The sequence below is a fragment of the Montipora capricornis genome, chromosome 2, assembly GCF_036669925.1.
Source record: "Montipora capricornis isolate CH-2021 chromosome 2, ASM3666992v2, whole genome shotgun sequence".
NCBI classification, from domain to species: domain Eukaryota; kingdom Metazoa; phylum Cnidaria; class Anthozoa; order Scleractinia; family Acroporidae; genus Montipora; species Montipora capricornis.
Genome location: NC_090884.1, coordinates 45,351,187 through 45,364,359, shown reverse-complemented (window position 1 = coordinate 45,364,359; position 13,173 = coordinate 45,351,187). Strand labels below are relative to the sequence as shown.

The following is a 13,173-nucleotide window of genomic DNA, read 5'->3' as shown; positions in this document are numbered from 1 at the left end:
GTAAAAATTCGATGCGGGTGAGAACTAAAATATGAATAAGAATGATCTAGAAAAAATTACAATAAAATAGAGTATTGTCTCGGTAACGGTTTAGAATTATTGTCCGCGTTAACAGTTTTAGCGGTATGCCAGGATTCCAAGGTTTTTCTAACACGGTAGTTGCCTTTGTCAATCACGCATGCATTATTAAAGTCAATAGAGTGGTCATTCTTCCATGCATGGCTGGCAATGTTTGACCCTTTCGCGAAATTTTTTAGGTTTCTTTGATGTTCTTTTTTCCGCGTTAAAAAGCATCTTCCAGTTTCGCCAATGTAACTCCACGGACAGTCCGAGCACGGAATTTTGTAAACAACATTGCATTGTTGGTCCAAGGGCTGTCTTGTTTTTGGGGATGGGAATTCTTGCTGAAGGGTTTTAAGTGGTTTGGTGACGACTCGAATTTCATGTTTGCGTAATAATCTCATGAGGGGCTCTGTCAAGCCGCTAATATATGGAAGGCACGCAAATCCATGGGGTGTATTCTGTGGGTCAACCCAACTAAAGAACATTGCTACCAATTCTTCTGGTGATGGTACAGTTGGTGATGGTGGCTTCTTTCTATTTTTGGAAATATAAGAGATGACTGAGGACGGGTAGCCATTGGCTTTTAGTGCATCTGTGACATAGTTGGTCTCGCGTGATTTTCCTTCGTTAGTGCTTGGGAGATTAGACGCACGGAATAACAAAGTAGAGGCTGTGCTGATTTTGTGTTTTCTCTCATGATGTGAGGAGAAGTCTAGATATCTATCAGTGTGGGTTGGTTTTCGATAAACGTCAATGACAGCAACACCATTTTTTCTTGACACTAAGGTGTCAAGGAAGGCAATTTGTCCATTGTTCTCTTCTTCAATGGTAAATGTGATCTTAGGGTCGACAGCGTTTAAGGTGTCGTGGAAGGAATGGACAGCAGCTTTCTTGATGACAACAAAGCTGTCGTCAACGTATCGTTTCCAAATCCTTGGCGGAACAGTGGCGGAGCTGATGGCTGACTCTTCTATCACTTCCATACAGAGGTTAGCGACGATAGGGCTAACAGGGCTGCCCATGGCACAACCATGAATCTGCTTGTATGTGCGATTATTGTAGACAAAATAGTTGTTTGAAAGAGTGAAGTCAAGGAGAGAGATGATGTCGTCGGTAGAGAGGTTTGTTCTGGTCTGTAGTGTGTTGTCACAGTTCAGTTTATTGCGGATATAATCGCAAGCTTTATTCACTGGGATAGCTGTGAAAAGGGACACCACGTCAAATGACACCATGACTTCGTCGTCCAAGATTTCGATGTTAGCTACTTGTTTCGCGAACTGGGAGGAGTTGAGGACAGTTGAGTTGAGTTGAGGAATTCAATCCAAAACAAAAGGCATCATCTCAAGGCTCTGGGGAATGAACTCATACAAATCCTTATATCTATTCCCCACAGCCTTGAGGTGATGCCTTTTGTTTTGGACTGAATTTTAATATCTTGAAATTGCTGTATTATCGAAAGCCAACATTTTTAAATTGGGTCCTTAGACTTAAATGCTGTTGACCAATGCCGTTAAAAATGGGTGTTTAGGCTTAGCACTAATAGTATTCAATTGAAATATAGTGTTTTTGAGGTAGTCCATGGACTGGGGCTCCGTGTTTTGAACTCTTCCACAAGACAGTGTTCATGTAGTTGATCTTCACAGAATTCAGTACATCAGTTTAAGCAGAGAAGTGAGACAACATCAAAAGCAATCAGAAAGGCTACATGAATGTTGATCAAGTCAATCACTCCATGAATATGTAAGAAAATATCTGCAGAAGTCTGTCACAATATTTTCTAATTTTTTGTGTGTGTTATGTGCAATTTAACGAAGTACCGGTAATAAGTTGGATTATACACTGATTTTCCTGTCACCAACTTGGATTCTTAACTATGTTACATAATTTGATTAAATGAACCTACAGATATCAATACAATTATTTTTGTGTTAATATCCTTCAAATCATTATTTTCAAATTATCTTTATTTAGTTTAGAAGATTAATGTTTAAGAGCTTCTAAAAAATGTAGTTGTCCCCAGCAGACATGTGACACTGATCCATCAAGATCTTTTGTAATGGCAGTTTGACCATGAAAGAGCAGATAACTCAATGATATTAAACGTTATTAGTGCTGAGTATTACATTTTCACCCCTGAACTGGCCCCCATTGATGAGTAAAAAGTTGTCAGCTGGCATTAGACAGAGGGAAATCTAATGTATAAGTGTGACTCTTAGGAGGGAAGGGGTGAATTAAGAGAAACACATAAGAATCCTTTTATAATAATCATTATGACAGTATGCTATTTTTACTTTCCATTTTCATTTAGTTGATGGTTCATTATCGAGTATCATCAACCATGTCCAGTATTTTGGTTTTTGTCGTTTCCCAAATTGTGTTACCTTCAGTTGGAACTGTTAAAATGGTAACCTGCAATCAGGTCCATTTTTAGCTTCACCCATATGTTCTCTCGTGTTGTTGCTTGCCGCCAACTCCACAGTACGTACCAAGTGAAACTTAATAGAGCCTGATTGCAAATTACCGTAAAGTTTCGATAATAATGACCCCCCGAAAGTAGCAACCCCCTGAAATTAAGGTCAATTTTTTGTGGCCGCTAGTAAATCCCGCAAGTAGTGACCTCCCGAAAGTAGTGAGACCAAGTTTTTTTGAATGGTACCATTAATTTTAATGTACAATAACATGTTTGTTTAGTGTCACAAATTGTTCACAATAAAGCACTTAAATTTACATCAAGGGGCAGCTTTATGCCACCATTTGTCCTTGACATCAGTTCACTGAAGTAGCGATGTAAGAACTACCATAAACCGGTATAATTTCGTATTAACAGGAACGTTTCTTCAAATTGAAATTGAAAACTCTATAGATACAGTTTTCTATACAGTGTTTTTGCTGTATTTATCTGACAGTATCTTTTTTTTATGAAACACAGTCTATACACATGGAATGGAAATAAAATTTTGTATTTTTATTAATTTTATGTTGTTCATTTTTCATTTCTGAAAAAACCTTGCGCCAGCTCTATTTGTAAACGATTTTTGTTCCCCGAAAGTAACGACCCCCACAGGCTGCTAATTTCGAAAGTAACGAGGGTTGCTACTATGGGAACTCTATGGTATTAAAATTTGGACAAATCTGAACCTATATCAGCATGGACATGTAACCAAAAGTCTATGTGCCATTTTTAAAGGTGTTGACCTATGCATTAGCCGACAGTGGCTGCCACCATACATTACCCAGGGGTATTACCTGATTGTAGCCATAGCAAATTAATTCAAATCTTGGACCTTTGGTATTCAATTGTCACACCACAAATATTTTGCCATATTTCTTCTCATTAAATGAGAGGTTATTGAAGATTTGAATTCTTTGTCTGACACTGAAACTTTGAGAAATACCTTTGATGATTGATGTAATTTCCCAGAAAGTTCTGGTTTTGTGCGACCCGGCTGTCATGGTTGGTTTTTCTTGCTTTTTTCAAAGATCTGTCATATTTATCTTGCTCAATATCTGGCTCGTGTGTGCATTTTGAGACCATAAATTACAGTACATACCTTGAGTGTGGCTTCCAAGAAAATCAATTATGACAAAAGTTGAGCAAGATGCTAAAAATAGCCAACAAGAAACATTCTGTGCCAATAAGTTAATCACCTTGTAAAGAATGAAAGAAATTTGTCTTGGTGTTTGGCCATTACAATCATTTTTATTGTTGTTCAGTGATCAGCACTACCGATAGTTTAATGGTTATCACTTTAGTTCAGGTCATCAAGTTTAATGCCAACATCCAAGTGGTGTGGTTTTATTTTCACAGGAAATTCCACACTTCCATTGGATCAGAGAAAGAGTCTGCTGAACGTGGGCTTAGTAGGGTGATTTACCTCAGTTACTGTAACACCACTTATCATATTGCGTGCATGGCCTTGTTCCCACTTTCAATGGAAAAGTATAATATTCATTTGAGAAATTACCTGTATGAGGGCTGTGTACGCATTGGTGTGAGAAGGACCGGAAAAACCCGTGTGGCCCTCTCAGGAACACATCCTGCTCTGTGCAATGTGATTTTAGAGGATTTCTTCACTTCAAAACAACCAAGTAATTTACAGCCAGAAAAGCAAATACAAACAACATATTACATGTAGATAAATCTTCGGTGCAAATTTGTACCTTTTTTTTGTCCGAACTTCATGATTATTCTGAGTGCTCAGTAATAGAGTAAAGAGCCCATATCATAATTAAAAATGCTTATTCACTGAGTTTAGCTCGGGCTGCTGTAACTGAAACATGCAGGTTTCATACACGCCATAACCTTGGGCCAAATATTTTCCTGTCTGATTCTCCTACTCAGTCTACTCAGTTAAAGTACATAAATTATACTCTAACATTACTCTATTGAGAAATAAAAGTAGCAAACTGCATTATGACAATGATTTCTTTAATTAAAAAAACTTAATATCAAAATATATTTTGTAAAAATATTAGCTAATGCTCTAACTTAATATATCAAAAGGTTAATCACTCACTGAAAAACTCCCATTAACCTTTCACTGCTGAACCGGCCTAAACCAACCATACTTAGTATTTTACTCAGTCTAATGCCAGACGATCTTGATCGTCAGTGGGGAAGCCCAGGAGTCAATGGGTTAATACATTTTGACGAAGAACAAAATGTCTGCAGAGCATTTATTGCGACCATGTTCTCTCTCCTGCAGTGTAATTCCTTCTGAGAAGGTCTGTCTAACGTGTACGGTGTGAACTGCAGGTTAAGGTTGCAGGTCATTGTTTCACCATAGCTGAAACAGTTCCCAAACCTCTACTAATGCAAACATTAGGCATTTTTGTAAAGGTTTGGGTTGTTTCAGTTACGTTAAAACAATGACCAGACTCACCTGCAACCTGCACTTTAAAAACACCCTCTGTGTCTAATGGTGTAGTTTTGTCACATGTTGATGCAAATTATCAACCCTCTTGTTTAGCCTTCAGCCTAACTCTAAACAAATAAGATCCTTCAAGATTGGTTATGGTAGAAGGCTACCGATAATTCAGTTGTTCTAACATCATTCATATATAGTCTGTAAAGAAAGTACCGATACAGGCACAGAGGTGGAAACAACGTAGAATGTGAAAATAAAATTGGCAGGTACAAAACACAGGTCACAGGTCTCTGTTTTACCAAATAGGCCTAATTAAACCTAAACAAGAGTTTTTAGGCCTAAGGTTAGCTTTAATGAATGTTTAGGTTTGTTTCTGTATTTGTTAAAAAGATACCTGTGACCTGAGACCTGTGTTTTGTATCTGCCTGAATAAAGAAGTTTTTTTCTCCTATTTAATTTGAAGCTACCACCATATTTATTCACTAATTGCCATGTGAAAGATAATACTATTGTTTACTATTATAAAATAGATCTGGAGGGTTTTAACTTCCCACCAGAATAAAATATTTTGGAACATTTCTTAAAGTAATGGGAATCCAATTCAAATGAATGGTGATCCTGCAAACACTTGCAAAAATTTAAGTGTCTCAGCTTCATACATGTTACATGCAATATCTCACATTTGCTTTGAGGGTCAAAAACGGGTAGGAAACTACTAGAAACATTAATTTATGAAACCTGGAGAAGCAAAAAAATAGATATGTAGGCATTAGAAAACTGGCAGTCCTTTTTCAAGGATAAAGGGTGAAGGGTAAACTTATATCTTCTTTTATTCGCATGGTCACTGTGTGCAGCTTGCTCTTGTTAGCTAGGCACTTTTTCTCTCGACTATTAAATCCTACCTAATTTGTGCCCAATAATTTTATTGATCAATTTTTATATGGACTAAATGAGGGCAAACAAGGTAATATCACTTATGGTAATTCAAAGGTCACCAATAATATTATTGGAGAAATTGAAATGCTGAATTTGTAAGATAAATTATCTCAATTTTGTTAGGAAGAAATCTCTACCCTTCACCCTTGGAAAAGGCCTGCTGTTAGAAGTTTTTACTCACGATATTGGCAGCCACATTTTTTTAGGGATAAAATAGAAAATGTTTTCATCAGAATAAAGCTGACAATTCCAGAAGAATCGTTTGGGACACCCACTTAGGCATTATTTCTTATTTATAATAATATTATAAACTATCACTATTAATTATGCCAATATGTCCACCAAGACATACATGAAAACCAATAATTTCATTGTCAAGCTAAGCTTTTGAGATTAGTCAAAATACAACCTACACTACTGAAAAAAAAATAAGGTGGTTATGGTTTTCCAACTTGAACACACAAAACGCACCATGTAAAATTGTAATTCAGATTATTCCAATACTCTTTATCAATTTTGAAACTAAATTATGTAGTTTTACCTCATGTACAAGGTATGTAAATCAATAAAATAATAGAAATTATTTTCTGAAGACTACAAAATTATATATTCTACTGTACGCTAAATTGAAGATTGCTTTAATTTTCGAGATTACATTCAGCATTATTTACACGATGAAGAACTAATTCTCCACACATACCGTACATGTAATCCTCTTCCCTGTGAAGAGGCTTTACTGTCCATTTGTTTAGTTACAAACATTATTAAAAATAATAAGCAAATTTTTATTTGTCACTGAAAAGAATCAATGAATTCTTCTGTTTTGCAATTTCCACAGAGGAAGCAATTTTTTTTGTTTTTGCATTACTTGAACAGGGTGCACTCTTCAGTACATCTACATCTCATGATTCTACTCAAGAAACCAACCACAGAGAGAGTGGATTTCGGGTTCTTGGGCTTATTTAACCAATTTAGGGAAGTGGTCAAAACTACTACACTCGAACAGGACCCACCAAACCACAAAATAGACAGTGGTGTCTGTCTGCAGCCCCCCTGCTTAACGTCAAAAGATGGTGTCTATATTGCATAGCCACCCCCCTACCCAGCAGTAAAAAAATTACAGTGAGATTCAAATCTCACTTTTCTTGTTTGTCTAGTAATGCCGACTCTTGCTAGCTGAATATTCCTGTGTCAACTTAATTTTAAAAGCCAATAAAATGTTGTCGGTAATGTTCATGTGATAAGTTCGAAGATAGGTGGTGTCTTTGAGAATCCCCCTACCCCAAAGGTGGGTCCTGTTCGAGTATAGTAGTTTTGACCAGTTCCCTAACATACTGGTACATGAATTTCTTTGTAAAAGTTAAGAATCTGATCCCATCAACGTGTCGGCCAACACGTCGGCCAACGCAAAGTGAAAGTTTTCCGTCGAAGACATTTCCGTTCAGTTTGAAAAAGGTACGTTTAGGTTTTCAACAGTTCCATAAGGCCCAAATGAGTCACCGACATGCCACCAACGCACCACTGACGCATCTTATACGTTATAAGATTAAGCAGAGGCCAACGCGTCGGCCGACAGTCGACCAACAGTCGGCCGACAGTTGACCGACAGTCGACCAACAGTCGGCCGACAATCGACCGACAGTCGACCGATGCGTTGGCCGACGTGTTGGCCGACGCATTGGTGGGATCGGATTCTTAACTTTTACCAATTTCTTTAACCCACTAACCCCTGGGGATGAGACTTTATTAATCAAGCTCGTCAATGAGGGTCCATTCAGGAGTCAATGGGTTAAAAATTGTTACAAAAAAATGTATGCTTCTTGTGTCTTAAACACTGAAGATTCATTGATAGTGTGCTCGTAAGACTGAATTGTTCCAAATTTCTTGTCAATGAATCTCCATCAGAGTGACTTTAAGAGTTTTAAAAATTTGTCCTAGGCACAACAATAATAATGTTGAATTATTACTGTAAGAGTCATTTGGCCTTGAAATGAAACCTTTTGTGGTCACATATGTATGCAAGCACTTGGATATGTAGAAGTGCTGGGACAAAGCATTGTCAATTTTTTTTACCTTTCTTGGCTTTGGTGATCTGTTCAGACTTGGGTCTGAGAGCTGAATGCTCTAATTCATCATAAACATCCTCTCTTTGTATGACATGCACACTAGGCGATGAGCAAGACCTTCCCGTTCTTATGGGAGGAATTTGTGGATCAAAGACTTCCTCTGTTGATGATGTTTTGCTCATTGTATGCTCATCACTCTCTGCATACCTGGTTTGGTCTCCGGTCTCTTCTCTAGATGGCTTTCTTGGTCTACGTCTTGGTTTGGAGAAATCTAAACCTCCAGCTTCCAGCGAAGCCTTTAAGTTCAAAACTAGGCGACTCTTTCCTCCCCTTTTTCCATCCTTTCCACCATGAGATGTTGCCAAAGAGAAGACATCTGGCACACTCGCTTTTCTGGGCTTTGTTGGTAACTCCCTGGGGGTCAAAGTTCTCGGTACTGGTATTGGAATCTGTTTATGTCTGGTGTTTTGTGACAAAGACACTGCAGGGTCAATGGTTGCTTTAGAATCAAGATCATCTAAAGATGATGACCTCTGCATCTGTGATTGTGCAATGTTCAAAGGGCATTGCACTGACTTTAAGCTAGATGAAGAGCTATTTCTCCTAAATATAGGGTCATCTTTTTTCGCAGGACTGTTAGGATGGCTCTTAGAATTAGTGCCACGGCTTAGAACTGGCCGCTGGGGAAAACAAGGATCACTGGTGGAGAGCTCCATTCTTGATTTATCTAGTGTATTGTACATGTCATCTATTGCCTCCTCTGTCGTAACTCTGGGGTGTGATTTTGGCACCACTCCCAAGGAATTTAATTTGTTGTACATTTGGTCTGATTCCAATAAACTTGGAACTGGACTTGGTGACGCACCAATACCTGTTGCTGAGGCCAGAGTATTATACACGTCTCCACGTTCCTCTGGTGGTGCATGGAATAATCTCCTTGCTGCAACTGGTGCATGTCTGACTGCAGTTGAATCCAATGTGTTGTACATATTTGTTTCATCTGTATCTGCCTGGGATTTTTGGAATTTTATCATTTGTTCTGATGTTGCTCTGTTAGGGGGTGGAGGATGAGACCTAGGTTTTACTGTCTTAGCATCACTGTCTCCATCTAGTGAAATTGATTTGGACTCCTGAAATGCTGCCCTTTGCTCTGATGATTTCTTTATTGGAGAAGGAGGTCTTCCTTTTGTTGCCAGTGTGTTGTCATTGTCATCATCTGGAACCTGTGATGGATGGGGTGTCTGCTGTTTTTGCTGTTCACCAGGTTTCTTGACTAGCGGTCTGGGAGGAGTTCTCATCGCTGGTGGGACAGACAGGTCTTGTTGGGTGGGGGGCTGGATGTGTCTATGAGGAGGAGGTGCAGGGTTGGCATGGTGTAATCTATTATACGCTTCCTCACCTTGCGAAGCCAATGCAAGTAGTTGATTTTGCGAAGAACTCATAGTGTGAAGGGTGTTGTATGTGCCATCCTCAGTAAAATGCATGTCACTTAGTGTCACAGAATGAAGCTTTTCACCAAGCACATTATACACATCTTGTGTTTGTTGATTTTGATACTGCATGCCTGTGATTGGTTGACTTCTGTCATGCTGATTTAGAACATTGTAAACATTCTTTTGATCTGTAAGTGGAGACAGATGTTCATCAAGAGTGCAGTACTCATCATCAGTACCTTGAAGATTCTGATTTTGCAAAGTTTTCTTGGAGCACTCTACTGAGTGATTCAAAGTGTTGTACTGATTATCCTGTTCTGACACCACAGGCGATAAAACCTCTGTTGTAATGGCCTTCCTGGAAGGTAGGTGACCATAGGGTGCAGCATAAGCATTTTTTAAGGAGTTTGAACTACCTGGTGGCATTGGCTGGTTGCTGGCCATGGCAGGAGAAGTAGGTATGACCTGATCATAACACTTATGTGAGACATCTTTATCTTTTGTATTAAGTGGGGGTGAACATGGTGTGGACGAACCAGTCTTACGGGCTCTGGATTTCACAATGTTGTCTAACACCTTGTAAATCTGGTCATGCTGAGGAGACAGGAAAGTAAATTTCCCTTCTCCAGTAGGTGCTCTTCGACCAGCTTCAACTATGAATTTGCCACGAGAACTCATGTAACGCCTCAGACAAGTGAGCGGCCATGCAACAAGAAGCCTTCCATCTTTAGCACAAAGAAGTCTTAATTCGTTATTTGCAATGTGAAGATGACATGAATCTGATGCTCCAACTTTTGCCAATTGCTCATTGGTCTCCGGTTCCACCAAAAATGAGTCAACTGAAAAAAGAAAACAAGGTTTTTAAAAAATACGTAAAATGTAATTAAATGGTTTTTAGAGTCTTATTGAGCAGGTGACTTGGACCTTAAATGAGATTGCGACTTTAATTAAGAGATTATTAGTACAAATTCACTTCCAAATTGACTTGGACCTTAATAAAAAACTATTATTATTATTACTATTATTATTATTATTATTATTATTATTGTAATAACACAAGGATAAAAAAAAACACCAATATGTAAGCAGGGTGAGGGAGGTGAAGCAAGGCACCTTCACGCCACTTGTCTTTACTACCAAAGGCCAAGGAATGTAAGAGATACCACAACTACTCGCCATTAAGAAGGGAGAGAACTATGCCAGCACCGTGTCTTGGCTAAGAGCAAAAACATGCTTTGCTATCCTCTGCTCAGTCCTCCTCTGCCTTAGAGGTTCCAGAGGAAGGAGAAGAAATATAGACCTTCAGGACACAGATATTAGAACTGAGAATGCGACAGCTAGAATTTCTTAGTTTCTCACATTTTTAATTTGTTTGTTTGTTTCCTTGTTTTGTTTTTTAATGACTGATATTATCTGCATATATCAGTTTTTTAAGGATGGTGCCTACTATTGTTATTGCGCATACATTCTGCGCATCTTGAGAATCAGATACTCTGATTTCCTATTGGCGGTGCTTATTAATACAGGGATATTTTTGCATGGTTTCAAAACTTTGCAGAGAAAGCAGAACTTAGCAAGTGCTCTTGGTATCCAAAAAGCTTCAATTTGGCAAAGAACGCCATACATTGCTTTGTATTTTAAAGCTTTTTACAAATATTGTTGATTAATTTTCTTCGAAAAATACGTGGTTACTCCCAATTTTCTTTTTGGATTTCAATAACACTTGTTAAGATCTGCTTTTCCTGCATATTCAGGAAACCAAAAAAATACTGGCATTAGCCAGAGAAAAATCTGCAAGTCTTACTCTCTGGTGTAGAAGGGTTAACAATAAAGCGTATGTCTAATTGAGGAAAACCCAGAAGAGGAACTACTTTCCCTAAAAAACAGGGGTTACCTGTACACAAGTTAAAATAAATTAAGTCCAAAATAAACAATCATGCACCTACAAACAAATAGGCCATTTCCGAGTTCATGTCTATGTCTAAGTGCGAAGTTTTTGTGATGGTTTACACGAATGAAAACTTTACGTGTGAATGAAAACTAAAACTACATATGAATGAAAACTAATCTTCATAAGAAAAACTTCGCCCTTAGACTTGCTTTGAAGAGGAAGCAGACATGAACTAAGAAATGGCCTTTGGACATGTAAATATTATATGCAGGGCATAGAAAATAAATTAACTCAGAGCTTAAAAAGCTGTATCTGCATTTTTTTGGAATGAAAAAGATCTTAAACCGAGCCTACCTCTGTTTTTTTTTTTTTTTGATCAAGGGCAATTCATGGGAACTTCCTAACAATGGTCCTTGCATGCATGTCTATTTTTGAATTCCCATTTTCTGTATATATCTTAGGTTTAATGTGGAGCTCTCGTTAGTTTCAAAACATTCTGTTAACTCAAGTTCATCACTAAATAGACGAGTTCACGCTCTCTCGTGCATCATGGGTAATCAGGGCAAGATGGAGAGAAATTCAAAGGTTTGTAAGGAAGTTCAAAATGATGAAAGGTAGTCATGATATGCAATTTTGAGTTTTTTATTTTCCAGAACAGAAGATATGCGATTAAAGGTGCGGCAGAATAAATTTGGAGAGAATGGCTATTGCAGAAATTATGTTATTAAAAAGAGTATCGGCATACATTTCATGTAATTCCAAAAGCATAAAATTACAGAGAATGTATGGAAACAAAAAAAAAGCAATATTTAGGATTTCCAAAGAACGGTTACCAAGTCTAGTTCATCTCAGTTGTGAACATGAACTTATTTGTTTGGTTTATGAAGGCAAAAGTCTATAAAGTAGAGTCATGTACAGTATATTTTGCTTTGAATTTCCCGCCATGTTGCCCTGATTACCCATGATGCAATCAAGAACGTGAACTTGCCTATCTAGTTATCCAGTCCAGACTATTTTTTCCCTCTGTGACAATGTCTATGATCTTGAACAATGGCCAATTATTTCAAAACCCACCCCTTAACCATCCCTAAAATCAAAGTTTAGACCTTCATGAAAAAAATCAATGCTTTAAACCATTGGAGGTGAATAATCCGGGGATAATATTGTAGAGAGAACGAATTGTCTGGGTTTATCACTCACCGATACTCTCCCTTTCCAAAACAAGAACCCATTGATTTAGTTCATCTTCAGAATGCGCTGCCAAGCGATAGGTGTGATCAACTGCTTTGATTTCAAAGACAAATTGCTTTTTGGCCTCTTGGACTTTCAACACTTCATAGCCGGGGTAGAGTGCCAAGACCCCTTTGGGTTCAGCTTTTTTCCAGTTCTTTGTTCCACTGGCGTAAAATTCCAGGCTTCTGATGTTGCTTGCAAGTATGTGCTTGAATACCAAGTACCGGCGTTTCCAATCCTTTTTTCCATGATCATATGTGCATTTTTCAAGGTTTCCCTATTAGTAGCAGTGGTAATGTAATAAATGACAAACGCTTACGACATGCACGTATTAAAGACTTAATTTAAATCAAGACGTGACGGGCACGTTTCTTGATTCAGTGATGTCACAAACTAGCCAGATTTAAGAAAGGTTGCTCTTTGGTGCTCTTTGTGTAATTAAGTGATTTAAAATAATCTTATGTGCTGCGTACTATGCGATATATACATACCTCGAACAAAACACGGACCTCCATTGTACGGCATTGTTGCCACTTCCTCCCTGACAGTGTCCCAGGAGACTGGTAGTTAGTGACCACCGTACCTTACCAAACCTTACCGTAGTGGGGAGGAGCGTTGTCTGAGGGCCCAAATAACGGCTGCGAAGGAGACTGCACCACACCCTGATCAGTTGGAATTTAATT

At 38.2% G+C, this 13,173-nt stretch overlaps 2 protein-coding genes across 2 annotated transcripts; both read right to left on the bottom strand.

Moving 5' to 3' along the window:
* Nucleotides 1-56: 56 nt before the first annotated feature.
* LOC138037392 (uncharacterized) lies at nt 57-1,295 on the bottom strand. The gene has a single exon (XM_068883326.1). The coding sequence runs from the start codon at nt 1,293-1,295 to the stop codon at nt 57-59; it is 1,239 nt and encodes a 412-aa protein (XP_068739427.1).
* Nucleotides 1,296-4,475: 3,180 nt separating this feature from the next.
* LOC138023866 (uncharacterized) lies at nt 4,476-13,071 on the bottom strand. Its single transcript, XM_068870951.1, has 3 exons — nt 12,982-13,071; nt 12,458-12,767; nt 4,476-10,205 (listed from the first exon to the last, which is right to left on the bottom strand). Exons 1-3 carry the CDS (start codon nt 13,003-13,005, stop codon nt 7,927-7,929), a joined length of 2,613 nt encoding a protein of 870 aa, XP_068727052.1. The 5' UTR covers nt 13,006-13,071; the 3' UTR covers nt 4,476-7,926.
* Between the last annotated feature and the right edge of the window lie 102 nt (nt 13,072-13,173).

Excerpts from the sequence above, each read along its gene's own strand:
- LOC138037392 (XM_068883326.1), bottom strand. The coding sequence starts at position 1,295 with ATGGTGTCATTTGACGTGGTGTCCCTTTTCACAGCTATCCCAGTGAAT.
- LOC138023866 (XM_068870951.1), bottom strand. The coding sequence starts at position 13,005 with ATGGAGGTCCGTGTTTTGTTCGAG. Across the intron at positions 12,768-12,981 it reads AGGTCCGTGTTTTGTTCGAG|GGAAACCTTGAAAAATGCAC; the intron begins GTATGTATATAT and ends TGCTACTAATAG. Across the intron at positions 10,206-12,457 it reads TTTGGAAAGGGAGAGTATCG|TTGACTCATTTTTGGTGGAA; the intron begins GTGAGTGATAAA and ends TTCTTTTTTCAG.